At 39.6% G+C, this 13979-nt stretch overlaps 1 protein-coding gene across 1 annotated transcript in view; it reads left to right on the forward strand.

Annotated features, from left to right (window-relative positions):
* The first annotated feature begins 227 nt into the window (after window positions 1-227).
* EGF (epidermal growth factor) overlaps window positions 228-13979 on the forward strand; it is a 92373-nt gene continuing 78621 nt past the window's right edge. The window contains exon 1 of the mRNA XM_059066164.2: window positions 228-828. Coding sequence (XP_058922147.1) covers window positions 702-828 — 127 coding nt within the window. The 5' untranslated portion in view covers window positions 228-701. The remainder of the gene's footprint in view (window positions 829-13979) is intronic.

Raw genomic sequence — 13979 nt, forward strand, 5'->3', positions numbered from 1 at the left:
AGACATCACGAGCAACTCCCCAGCCCCCTCTTTGCTCTCTCCCTGGTTCTGCCCGGAATGTTTATGGTGAATAGCCAGCTATCTCCTCCTTGGCAACCGTCCATGCTTTCCTGTAGCTGGAATTGCCCACATTCGCATTTGCAAACAGAGGCTCGCTCAAGTGTAGCTAAAGGAGAGGGGTGGAGCCGAAAAGCTTTAAAAAGGAAAGGGGAGTCACTCTACTTTTCAAAAAGAGAAACCGTGTTTGGGGAGGAATCGTTTGTCCATATTTCTTCTTTCAGCCTCATCAAGGGTTGTGGTTGGAACTTTCCACCAATTCTTTCCTTTTTTTTTTTTCCCCTCTCTCTAGCCTTGGCCCTGCAGCTTTGCCTGTCACAGTGAAGTCCGCGGCAGGCCTCCAGTGCATGGCTGTTAAACTCTGCGAAATTTGTCATAAGGGTGTCAGGTATTTCTTACCGGCTTCCCAAAAACTTAGATAAAGAAATCTTTCCCTGGAGTGTCCCCTTCAGGCTGCATTTTGACGCTGTCATGAGTTGAAGGAGAAGGAGCTCGAGGGCAACAGGGCAGCAGAGGAAAAGATGCCCCAGGGCTGCAGGCCAACCCGGGTGGACAGGCTGGGGGTCAGACATACCCACCCTGCTCGGGCTATGCTCAAGCAAAGTCAACTTATTTTCTTTTGAGAGTTCAAGCCCATCAAGATTATGCTGCTGTCCCTTATCATTCTGTTGCCGGTAGTTTTTAAATTTAGTTTTGTTAGCCTCTCAGCATTGCAGCGCTGGAGCTGTCCTGAAGGCTCTCCCTCGAGAAATGGGAATTCTACTTGTGTGGGTAAGTAACCCCATCAAAAGGAGTTCGCATCTTGCCAGGAACTGCCCTCAGATACCTGTTCATTCTGTCTTGTATACTTGGGCATTTATTTTTGGTTTGTCTTTGGGTGTGTATATTTGCTTCCTTTTTGTTTTCTAATGCTGGCTGTTAGAGCTAATCTGCTATTAACTATATTCGTGGTTCTCAAATTGTCCTGTGTGTGAGTGAATAGGTCTCATTTTTAACTAGCTGAACATTTCACATAAACCTCCGTCTTGATTCTGACATGAGTGATTAAATAGTTGATTAGCTTTATACGGGAAACAGATGGCTTTTTTTTTTTTTTTTTTTTTGAGACTGTCTCTAAGCCATGAAGAAAAAAATATCCTCCTTCGGATAAATTTGTTTAAGAACTCAGAGGCTGCTAGAAACCAGTGAAAAATGGGAAGGGAATAGGGCACAAATGTGATTCTATCATTGTGAAAGTTAAGCTAAGTTTCAAGTTAAACCTCCTCCTATCCTCCCTCACTGCTGTTTCTGAAGCTCTGACGCAGCTCCAGTTTTTAGTAACAGGTGCATTGTAATTTTGGGAACTGCTAAGAAATGCTAATATGCCACAACCCCTCCCATATTAAATGGGTTTTTAATCAAGAGTGAGTGGGAATTCTACTGAATGTAAAATAGCAATCCTGAGTAAGGACTTTGCCTGAAAAAATGTCTCTTCCCCAGCCCCCTCCTCGATTCATTTAACTTAATCCTTGGGTGGGTCTCCAACCTGCTGCTCAAACAAGTTAGACATTTCCATCCATGACAGACCATGAACTGCCCTGATATTCCTTTCTTGGCATTTTGCCCTTCTGAGAAGAGGGCTAGTTCCCAAAAAGATGTAGATTGAAGGAAATACAGTAAATTTTTCAGATGAGAAGCCTCTGTAATATAGCACAAAATAGTGGGAATAAAGGGAACGCTTCTGAGGCAAACAGCTGTTGTTGGGCTCCTGTCCTGACCGTCCTGTGAAGGAAGTTACCCGTGAGGAAGTCAGGGCCCTGTCACCAGGCAGCATTTACTGGAACAGGTGAGCAGAGCCCTAGGGTACTGGAGGGAAGGTCTGCGTTCTAGTTATCTCCATGTCCCCAGCACCTAGAACATTTCTTCTCTCGTAGTATATGCTCAATAAATTCTTACTGAATGAATAGAGTGTGTTTCCCTGGTCTGCTAATCAAAGCCCTGAAGAATAGCAATGAAAAGGGAATGACAAAAGACAAAAATGACCTCATGAGCCTGTTACACAGCTGTTGGAGACATAGCTTTACACATAGTCATGTTGAGTGGACTGGACCGCTCCGGGGTGGAAGTAGTTGGCAAGTGACCAGAGTCGGGCACTGCCATCTGCATGGGATGAGGGGGAGATAGTGGGAGCCACTCAAAAAGCAGAACCTGAGAGAGCAAAAATAATACGAAAATGAACTTTTACTCATGGCTTTAGAGTCGCAGGGAACAACCCGATCCCTGCTAGCACGTGAGTTTGCACCTCATGCTTCTTGCCCCACCCCCACCAGTGGCTCAGAAGTGCCTTCACTGAGGCTGGTTGAAGAAATAAACTTGAAGCCCAGGATAGAGACAGTGAGTTAGGGGGACTGTGTCACAGAGTGGAAGGAACAGAGGTTTTAGAAGGAAACCTACCTCATTTCAAATCCATGCTCCCTGCTTAATACTTGAGCTACAGTGGAATATTGCTGAAAAGTAATAATGCCCCCTTTCAGAATTGTTGTGTGGATTCCATGAGATAACACGGGAAATGCACCTGCTACGGAGGCTAGCAGAATGTGCTCAATAAACGTCCTCCGGGCTCCGTATCTTGGCTAAGTAAATCTCTTTGATCAAATCCTATCACAAAATGCCTTACTTGAACACTGCAGTGACATGGCACAGACCCCACGGACGGTGGAATGTCTGGATGCCACTTTGTGACTCTGTCTCTTTGCTTCCTTGTTCCTCACAAGTCACAAGTTCAAAGCCCCTACTTTATACTCCACGTCTCCTGTTAGCTGATAACTGCCTGGGTCACACCCTATGCCCCATGCATTTCAGAGGATAGTATTTCTCCTCTCTAAATAGATATGGTGCCATCATCTATTTTTCCTCTAATTAAGTTCTACTTGCCTTATTCCTTGCCCCTGGCATTGAGACAGACCACCTGTAGCCAGCCTGACCCAGCAGGAAGAATGCTTTGTGGTCTGATTCAGGTAACTTTATGCAATGTTGTCCTGCATGTGACTGTGAGCCAGAGAAAACAAGTGATAACAACACAGAACTGGGTTTTCTTCATTTCTTCCCTCCCCTACACCTCCTGCGTTTTGTTTTTTAAAATCAACTGTGTATTCTGTTAGCTTCTGTTTGAACTAGAGTGCATAAGGAGAGCAGTAAGGAAAACTGCTGGCCAGTGGCTTCTGAACTTTCAAGCCTATTTGCCCTGGAGGAGAAATAGCAGTTGAAAAGGAACTGTTCCTGTTTTATGTCTGTACCTGCACTATTTATATGAACTTTCCTGGTAAATAGAGTGAAGAAGAAGTACAAGTCAAGCCTCAGAGAGCTGGCTGCAGGCTGGATCCTGGGCCACTAGTTAGCCAACTGGGGAGATCACTTTTAGCAGCAAACAGTGAAATCACTGATTTCAGCACCGGTTAAGGCTTGGTCAGCTTCCCAGTCAGGTGCAAACCAGAGGAACTCCATGATCAAAATCTTGTCTGTTGTTTCAGCCAGAGTTATGCAAAAGCTTTTTCAAAAAAAAATCTAACTGCAAAGAAATTACAGGAATGATCTTTTATGCATACCACGTGAATAAAAGCATCACCTAAATACTCAGTGGTTTGTGGTCTTTGAGGGGTAGTAGAGTTTAGTGGTAAAGAGCTTAAATTTTGGAAATTGCCTGCCTGGGTTCAAACCCCAGTTCTGCTGCTTGTGAACTGTGTCATTTTCCTCAGTATCAAATAAAGATAACTATCCCCTCCTCCAAGGACTGTTGTCAGGATTGTGTTAAAGTATTTGTTTTCAATGCTGGCTGTACATTAGAACCAACAATGGGGTTAGCATCCGGTCGGTGTGAGTGAGTGAGAGTCCCTTCTGGAGGTGGAAGCTGGGCATCTTTTTCTGCTACTCTCCCTTGGTGATTTCAACAAGCATAATGGGCAGCCTGGGTTTAGGGCCACTCAGTTAATACATGTAAAGTGCACAAAACAGCCTGGCATGTAATAAGCACTCAATAAGTCTTAGCTGCTATTAATATTTTTATTGTTGTTAACATTATTTTATTGGTGGGAATAGTAGTAGTATCTTCTAAATATGGCTTAGTTTCTTCTATAATAATTGAATTTCTTTTACACATGGAAAAATGCCACATTGAAAAAACCCAATGACAGTTTTATAACATTACAATTTGTAGTCAAAATAATTTCAACATACATAATTTGTATTTCTGTGCTCAAAAGAAATGTTTATGAAAAACACAGAACTGTATCAAACTGGTTTGAGTAGTGCCCTTGTGGAACTGCAGCTCTAATGTTTGCCTTTCTGTGACATCAAATGATAAAAAATTCCACTGAGTGCAAAGTAAGTCTGCTTGTTAGATTTCTTACCAGTAGTGATTTTAACAACAGCAAAAAACAAGCCACTTGAAAGTATTTAAATTTCATATGTATTTTTCCTTATGTTTGGAACCAATTTCCCTAAGATTTGTAAAGTTGTTGAGGGCATATAAAGGAATGATAAATTAGTTCTTCAAATGAATTTACATTTTTGGGCTAGTTGGAGGTTGTCCATTTTATTTGACATTCAATTTAGAAGTTGGAAGGCGAGACTTATTTGCTTATTTCAGAGAAGAGCAAATAATTGTTTCCCATCAAAAGTAAATGGACTAGTAATTTGGCTTAAGTAAATTCAGAATCTTACTTTATCATCTACAAATTTGCCTTCATAAAAATTCCATTTGAAATAATTCCTTGTATGGAATAAATTGTTGGCCTTTTTTTTAAAAACATCAGTAGTCTCCAAACTCCCATCTATAAAAAAAAAAAGTTAAAATGTGGACATATGCTCCCAAAACACATTTGTTTATTTATCAGTTACTTACATAATATATATACTAATATTACGAACATTATACAACACATAACATTTCTAACATTTTATTTCCACGCAATAATGAACCATCTTACAATCTCTAAGTGGTTACACATCCTACTTGGGAGAGACTGTATCAGAGAACTAGTAAAATGATGGAATAAATGCTTCATCCTTCTTCCTTATTAGCTCAGCTCCTTTCACTTAAGCATGAAGAGAAAATCAAAAAGGTTGCTAAGTTTTTTTTAAAGCAAAGGGGAATTATTTATAGTGCATGAGTTTTTTCAGAATATGTGATTGTAGAAATAAAAATTGATCTCCCCAGTTGGCTAACTTAGTGCCCCAGGATCCCTCCTGAAGTAGGGTTGTGCTGAAATTCTTCCATAAGGGCCAGAAGAACAGACCACATCCCTAAGAATGGGTTGGAGTTTCATAAATTCCAAAGCTCTATGGCCTGCTGGGGTCATAGTATCTTAGGATTTTTAAATAAAAATCGTCTGTGTCTCCATCCCATGTTCTTGAGGAACTCATCGTCTCCCTCCTCTATCCTGGAGGATTGCTGGGCGGGGACGGTGATGTGGAAGGAAAGGCTCTGTGTCCACTTGGTCCTTCCACTGAATTATTGATTACTGTGTGCCTTGCTTCCCTCACATGCTGTCCCTTTCCCACACTCCATTACCTCACACCCACACCACCCTGTTGTGAGGGTACAAACTTTAACTGAAGGCTTGGGGGAAAAAAAAAAAGTCATGGTCACATCCTGATCCAGCACATCAAACAACTAGAACAAAATGTTTTTCATTCTTGTACTTAAAAGTTAAATAATTGTTTTGTGTGGAAAAGCCTTACCCACCATCCTCTCTTGAGTGCCAGCTTCTTGCCACATTCAGCCACCCCTGTTTCTCTTTCAGTGATCTTGATCTACACCAAGTCCTCTTTTTCTCGGCCTCCATCTGTTTCAGGCAACCATCGTAGATTTATTCCTCCTCCAATTCTGTTTGCTTGATCGTATCCTAGGCCTCTCTTTATAAATAATAATTTTAAAACCTTAAAACATTTCTAAATGGTACACTGTTTTAGTAAAAACAAAACAGTTGTTTCTCAGAAGAGAAATTCTGGCCACAGGTTAAAACAATCATTTCGCTTGTCTTTCCACAATGGGGGAGTGTTAAGTTTGAGACAGAAGAGAAGGACCAGGTGGTGGGAATGCCACATGAAGCGGAGACTTTTCCTGAGCTCTCAGGCTAGGAAGGGGCCGCGGAGTTCCAGGGTTAGGGGAGCCCTTTCTCTGGCCCGGTGGACACAGGTCAGAAGTGAGGTAGGGCACTGCCTTGAAAAGAGACTTTCATAAGTCTGGTCTTGGCCAGCCATTGTAAGGTGGGTTCTTCTTTTCTATTAATCACTAGTCATTAAAGAAGATCTGATGAAAAGTTAAAGATGGATCTCACTTGCGCTGGGGAAAATGAGCAAAAGGCCAGTCCCCCGTTTCAGGTGAAATGGTAGAATGAGTGGCAGGTAGGACGGACTGTCTTCCACAAGCACTGTGAATCCACAGTGATGTGGCCGGAATGGGAGGAGGACGGATGAGAGCCACCAGTGGGTGAAGATGAGAGAGGCAGAATATTCCCCAGTCAGTGGTCTGCTATTAGGAGAATCAAATTGTTTGGATTATGAAGCAATTACAATGTCTCCTCTCTTATTTTTATCATGGACCCGTAGATTCTATTGTACTAATTTATTTAGATTAATTTATATATTGTCTCTTAATTCAGATGGTTAAAAAAAATCAAACATTAGACCTCAGATGAAAGGAAACAAAAATTCCTTACCTGGGAAACTTGTCTTCTAAAAATCTGTTCAACATTCTTAACCTTTTTGTCACTTTGATTATAGTGGAGAAAAATTGGAGAAGAAACTAGTAACTTTCCAATATGTGTAAATTGCCTGATCTAAGATATTTCAGCAATTACTTTAATGAAATAGTTTTGCAAACCTGTTCTGAGGGGAAAAATTAGACTCAGTAGCTAGCCGCAATAGCTGGAGAACTTTTCCAGAATGTCCAGGTCAGTTTTAAACAAGGTACTTTTCTTTCAAGGAATTTCTCAGTATTTTTTCAAGAAATTCTCAAATTCCACAAAGCAGTTTAGTGTTTAGTTAAGTTTTAGTAATAACTCCAAATTTGAGCAATCCTAGAGCTAGGGAACAAAATGTTAGTTTCACTGTGTTATAGTTTCTAATGTTAGAATTAGAATTAACTTTAAGAAACAACCAGGAACAAAAACAACAACAACAACAAAGAAAATCTTGAGCATTGAAACATAATTGTCCCCACTGTCTATTTACTTCTTGCCTACAGGTGAATACTTTCATCCAGAATGCTAATACTACTCACCATGAAGGGAGTATTACCTGGATATTAGGTGAACCAGGAATGCAGATTTATTTTGTAGGGATTCTGTATTAACAATGATGTTAATACAAATATTAGCTTTGCATACCATCACTCCAGTCATGTCCCCAGCTGCCCCATTTGCTGAGACCCACAACAAGAAGATGACTGAGATCCAGGCCTGAAAGGATGTGTAATGTTTTTGTCAGGTGTAGAAGAAGAAAAAATTACATTAAACAGAGGAGACCTTTATACTTCTTGAAAGATCTAGTCATATCTGAAAACACATTGTATTTTTTTTAAACATCTTTATTTGAGTATAACTGTTTTACAATAGTGTGTTAGTTTCTCCTTTACAACAAAGTGAATCAGTTATACATATACATATGTTCCCATATCTCTTCCCTCTTGTGTCACCCTCCCTCCCACCCTTCCTATCCCACCCCTCTAGGTGGTCACAAAACACAGAGGTGAACTCCCTGTGCTATTCGGCAGCTTCCCACTAGCTATCTAATTTACATTTGGTAGTGTGTATATGTCCCTGCCACTCTCTCACATTGTCACAGCTTACCCTTCCCCCTCCCCATATCCTCAAGTCCATGCTCTAGTAGGTCTGTGTTTTATTCCCGTCCTACCACTAATCTCTTCATGACATTTTTTTTTCTTAGATTCCATATATATGTGTTAGCATATGGTATTTGTTTTTCTCCTTCTGACTTACTTCACTCTGTATGACAGACTCCAGGTCTATCCACCTCATTACAAATAACTCAGTTTCATTTCTCTTTATGGCTGAGTAATATTCCATTGTATAAATGTGCCACATCTTCCTTATCCATTCATCTGTTGATGGACACTTAGGTTGCTTCCATGTCCTGGCTATTGTAAATAGAGCTGCAATAAACATTTTGGTACATGACTCTTTTTGAATTATGGTTTTCTCAGGGTATATGCCCAGTAGTGGGATTGTTGGATCATATGGTAATTCTATTTTTAATTTTTTAAGGAACCTCCATACTGTTGTCCATAGTGGCTGTATCAATTTACATTCCCACCAGCAGTGCAAGAGTGTTCCCTTTTCTCCACACCCTCTCCAGCATTTATTGTTTCTAGAGTTTTTGATGATGGCCAATCTGACCGGAACACGTTGTATTTTATATGGCCAATGTAACTAACCTCTGAGGGTAGTTGTGGAATAATACATGTAAATACATGTATGTCTTTCTTTAGGAGATCTTTTCCTTAACGTCATCATTCAAAACTTTCCTTTGATGCTGGAAATTAGTTAATGTATAGAAACTTCAGTCATTTTAGCCAAATGCAAGGCAGGAACTTCTTCTCTCATCACCTCTTGACCTTTCTAAGTCTGAAGTTTGCATTGGTGTGTGCATCTCTTTTCACTTATGACCTTGATTTTCATATTCTCCCAAGCCTGGCCATGGTAATGTCTCTCAGTGTCTGGATTTCCCAAGTATTTCCCAGGATACTTAGTACACTGGAGTTTGTGTGAGAATGACAGTGATTCATGGTGGGCACTGATTTATTTGCAAAGTGCCCTCCAGTGTAGGATAGACGAAACCTTTCAGAGAAAGGCACTACCTTCTTCCTCCATTCCGAGACACCTATCAGGGTGCTATGGACTAGCTTTTTGTGTAGTAAGTGGATTTCATTCATGGGGTGGTTCTTTTTGTGGGTAGTTGGTTGCTAGGATACACAGACAGTCCTAAAAACTTCATGGCAGCTGTCTTGTTCTTTAGCACATGGTGTGTCAGTTGAGAAATAGTATTTTATTTTGTTCACTTCAATGCTTTTCTGGTTAAAATTTCAGAAGCTTGAAGAAGGATCTTTCTTCTTCCACAAACTATCCTTGTATAAACAGGTCAAAGATGGAAGACCCCGTCAAACTCAACACTGTCATAATATATGGCTGTTGACACGAATCCTCTGCATTTTGGGTCCTTCCCTTATGAGGTTTCAAAACATGCCTAGAGATAGAAGCTACCAGGGATCTTCTGGTGTTTTTTTTCCTTCCCTCTGAAGCATGCAATTTTTCTGTTTACTGCAGGAATTTAATCTTTCCTTGGTTTGCAAGGAAATTGCAAAAAGCTCTAAGTGGATCAAAAGTCTTATTATGTTTTGGGAAACATTTGAAAAAGTTTCTGGAAGTTTTATATTTCTTGGCTATTCTAATGAGTCATGGCAAAAATTTCATGGAAGAGGAAAAAAATAAGGTATGTGAAGAAAACTTTCCATCGCGAATCTTAATGCATTTGAAAAGTACCCAATAATGTTCATGAGAGGATGATTGGAGACTGTCTTTCAACATTGATGTTATCTTCTGGAACAGAAAGCTAAATAGAAGCACCTTCTGCATGGATATCCCTCTTTAATGCAGACTATGTTGATGCATATAAAATGACCAGGTTTTATTCCTTCCAATAGACAGAATAAAATGCCATTTTTCAAACAGAGGATATATTTTTAGACAGAGTGAATTGTGGTTGGTGCTTTACCCTAGTGGATTGATCTTGTCCCAGGAAAAACTGGAGCTGTTTTGGACAGGTGGTAGTTCTAGTGTCGCACTTGATTGTTGCCTTGCTTTGCATGAAGGAGTCCTCTCACGCCTAGTCAGTGCACTATGCCTGGCAGGTTCTGATAGGCCTTAGCTGTTGAAATGGACAAGGTCCAATTATGTAGCTGATATGAGCTGCTAATACTTACCTCACAGGATTGTTATGAAGACTAAATAAATTAATTCGTGTAAGGTGCTTAGGATCTTGCCTGACACACAGTGAGTTCTCAGTAAATATTAGCTATTACTCTACCAAATACCATAGCTAAGACATATTAGAAACACCTTTGCTTTGTGTAATTTTTCTAGTACCAGTTTCTTCAGATTTGCAACAGTTCTTAGAGAAATCTGAAGTTGGTTTCTTGGCATGAGCCAAGTCCTAACAATCATCTAGGGTATTCTCTGTGATTTGTTACTATCCTTGATGATAAAGTATGGTACAAAATTCCCAATTAATTAATTTTTCTAAGTAATTATTCTTAGGGTTTGTCGCATTTGCCTTCAACATTCCAGGAAACTTATAGGAAGTATTTTTCTCTGTATTTATATAGCAATGCCCACAGCTAGGGCCCAGAAATTAGCACTGGTCAGGGTGGTATAATAAGAACAATGGAATTGGACTCAAGAGACATCTAAGTTCCAACACTTCTTCATTTTCTTTTCTTTCTGTCTGTTTGTCTAGAAACATTCAGAATTCAGTATCTATAGGCAAATATTTGTTTAGCCTTGCAATATGAGGAACATGATTGTGAAGGTAGGAAAAGGAGAAGATAATTGTGTTAGTTATAAATGAGACCAACACCAAATTTTGTACATTTAATAAAATTTTTACAGATTTAATCAATTGATTAATTTTGTAGACTTCTTTCAGAGAGTTGAGCTTTTGGTGTCACTTGGGGCAGGTTGTTTGCTTTAGGTTATTGTTTTATTTCCTTTATTAGAGCTCATAATGACACATTATTGATTTGGTGTTTGAAGTTTAGAGAAGCAGAGAGATGGAAACATTTCACAGAAAATAGGGGTTAAGATGAATAACATCTATTTATGAATTTACCACAAGCTTAGGATTCTTTCAAAAATGCGGCAAACACAGAAACTATTGAATTCTGTAAGACAGGCAGGTTAGGAATTGATAAATGTTAGATTAGAAAGGACCTTCAAAATCATCTAGCCCAACTGCTTCGTGTTACAGATGAGAGGTTGAAATCCACAGGGATGAAGTAACTCACCAGGTTCCTAAGAGAACTGGAATTCAGGACCCTCAACTCATTTTACAATATATACCAAGCACATGTTACCTCCCACAATTGATGTTGAAAACCCACCAGTGTAATGATTTTATTACTTCTTTCTATTGAAAAGTATTAATAATGTTAAGTTAGTGTAGGAAAAGTCTCTTACTAGCTCTCTATGTTGAAAGCGCTTTGAAGGTAGGACTGAGATTTCCTTTTATAAATATACCAATTATACCAATGAATTAATTCCCATCAATTCAACAAATATTTATTGAACATCAGTTATGTGTTTGGACTGACAGTGATGACATCACTGATCCAGATGCTCAGGGTATCCTGAGGGACAGTGAGGTTCTCAGAGGGCGAGGTGTGGGTGGGCTGCAGTTGACCTGATGCCTTATGGACCGTATTAGTTGGTTTTATCAAAGCTAACTCTTACAAAATCTAACAAGTGACTTAAAAACCCTCCTGCAAAGGAAGTAAAGATGGCAGACAATGCTAATAATGCAAGCCCAAGAAGATAATGAGGAAAGAACAGCACTGACCCCTTATTCTTAGAATGAGCTCTTCGTTGGCTGCATAAGGGATAAAAACATTTAGATTTGACAAAAAGGAGAAATTAACAAGAAGGAAGCCTGAAAAAATGGATTTATGCTTACTACTCTTATTAGTGATAAATCTCGAAACAAGTGAAAATTTGCCTCAAAATGTTAGCTAATGAAGCCATCAGGACAAGCAAGATGTTTTAGAATAAGTATCTAGAATGTGAAGATTAACTCTTTGTGAACAGTTGTGTTCAAAGTCATGATATGCAAGACTACATACCATAGCTTACTGATAAAAAGTTAGAGGGCTCCCTTGAGGTTTCTGACATTACAGCAAAAATGGTAAAGCCTCTATAAGTTGAAATATGCAATAACAAAATTTTTGTGACGGTTGCCTAAGTTTTTCAGTCATTAGGGCTAATGTGGTCTCTGGAAACAGGAGTTATCATCATCAATGTAAAAATAAACTCCCCTCACAAGTCTGGACTGCCAAAAAAAAAAAGGTGAAGCCTCACACTATTAGTTAAATACTTGTCCTCCTGCTCCCTGCTGTGGTAAAACATGCCTAAAGAAATACATGGAAAACCACATGGCAACAGATTAAATGTGTTCTTTTGTCAGCAAATACTACTGAAAACTTCACAGAAGGCATTACTGAAATTTTAAAGAAGTAAGTATTAGAAAAATTATACAGTTTGAGTGAGAGTAAAGGTGTTTCTGCTATATCTCAGCTTATGGTATTTTCTAGAGACTAAGAGTCAACATTTACTGAGAACTCACTATATGTAAGGGAAAATTCTAAGGTCTTGGCATGAATTTATTTTTTATTTATTTATTTATTTTTTTAAATATTTATTTCTGGCTGTGTTGGGTCTTCGTTTCTGTGCGTGGGCTTTCTCTAGTTGTGGCGAGCGGGGGCCACTCTTCATCGCGGTGCGCGGGCCTCTCACCGTCGTGGCCTCTCTTTCTGTGGAGCACAAGCTCCAGACGCGCAGGCTCAGTAGTTGTGGCTCACGGGCCCAGTTGCTCCGCGGCATGTAGGATCTTCCCAGACCAGGGCTCGAACCCGTGTCCCCTGCATTGGCAGGCAGATCCTCAACCACTGCGCCACCAGGGAAGCCCGGCATGAATTTATTTAGTCTTCATAATAATCCTATGAAGTACTATTATCATTTCCATTTCCAAGATGAAGGAACCTATGCACAGAGAGGTGAAGTAATGAGCTGAAAGTCACACAGCTATTATAATTAATAGTGGAGCCAGTAAAGAGTCAACATGGGTATTCTGTCTCCAGTGCCAGTGATCTTAGCCACTCTTGTATCTGCCTCTCTGTTTCAACAATGAAATGCACAAAGAACTGAGATACTTTTTTATAAGCCAATAAAAGAAAAATGCATCAGAGAAGAAATTTTCTTGGTAGTCAATGACTTCTTTATATATAATAGCAAATATATTGTGGAAAAAAAATAGTACGCACATACTCAGTGGCAATGGAGCCACTGCATTTACTGGAACATCAACAAAAAACGTTCTTGGGTGAGATGACAGCAGACCCTACAGTACAGTCTCCACAGTTTCACAGGGAATCAGGGCAGCAAAATCACTGAAACTGGAATTGCACAAAGTGCAGTGGGGCATCACTGATGTCATAATTTCTATAAAAACAAGACTAAACTAGATTCTTTATAATACTTTGTATTGAATGGGGGATAACCATGAAAATATTTGTCCCACATGCTTCCTGCAGAGTATCTGGAAACAAAGCACTTATGACAATGATCAAATGTTACATATTTTTCTTTTTAAAAAGGGACAAGTATTTCAAATTTTTTTACCTTTTCTGTGATGATAAATTGGTGTCAGTGGTATGCTACTCAAAAAATAACTAAAACAACAGAACTTTATCCCTTCCAGTTAAAGGTGACATTCTAACAATGAGTGAGAAAGTGACTTGCTGATTGTAGGAAATTTATGATGAAGAGAGTGGTCTGAAAACTGATGATGTTGGAAATGTTTCTATTGTCATGTGATTTGGTTGTTGAATCAATGTCAATATGTCACTTATTAAAAACTCTTATCTACCTCAGGGCCTTTGCACTGGCTCTTCTTTCTGGTTGGAAGGCTCTTACCCCACATATCTACTTGTCCCACCCTGCTCTTCTGTCTTTTCTCAATGTCACTTCCCCCATGAGGCCTTCTCTGACCACAGTTCTAACCTGCTCCACCCATCCTGTTACTGCCCACCCCTCTTTTTCTTTTTCTTTTTTTTCTTCTTCTGTGACACCTATCTGACCTCTGGTACACAGTGCAAT

This window comes from Kogia breviceps, chromosome 6 (genome assembly GCF_026419965.1).
Source record: "Kogia breviceps isolate mKogBre1 chromosome 6, mKogBre1 haplotype 1, whole genome shotgun sequence".
Lineage (NCBI taxonomy): Eukaryota > Metazoa > Chordata > Mammalia > Artiodactyla > Physeteridae > Kogia > Kogia breviceps.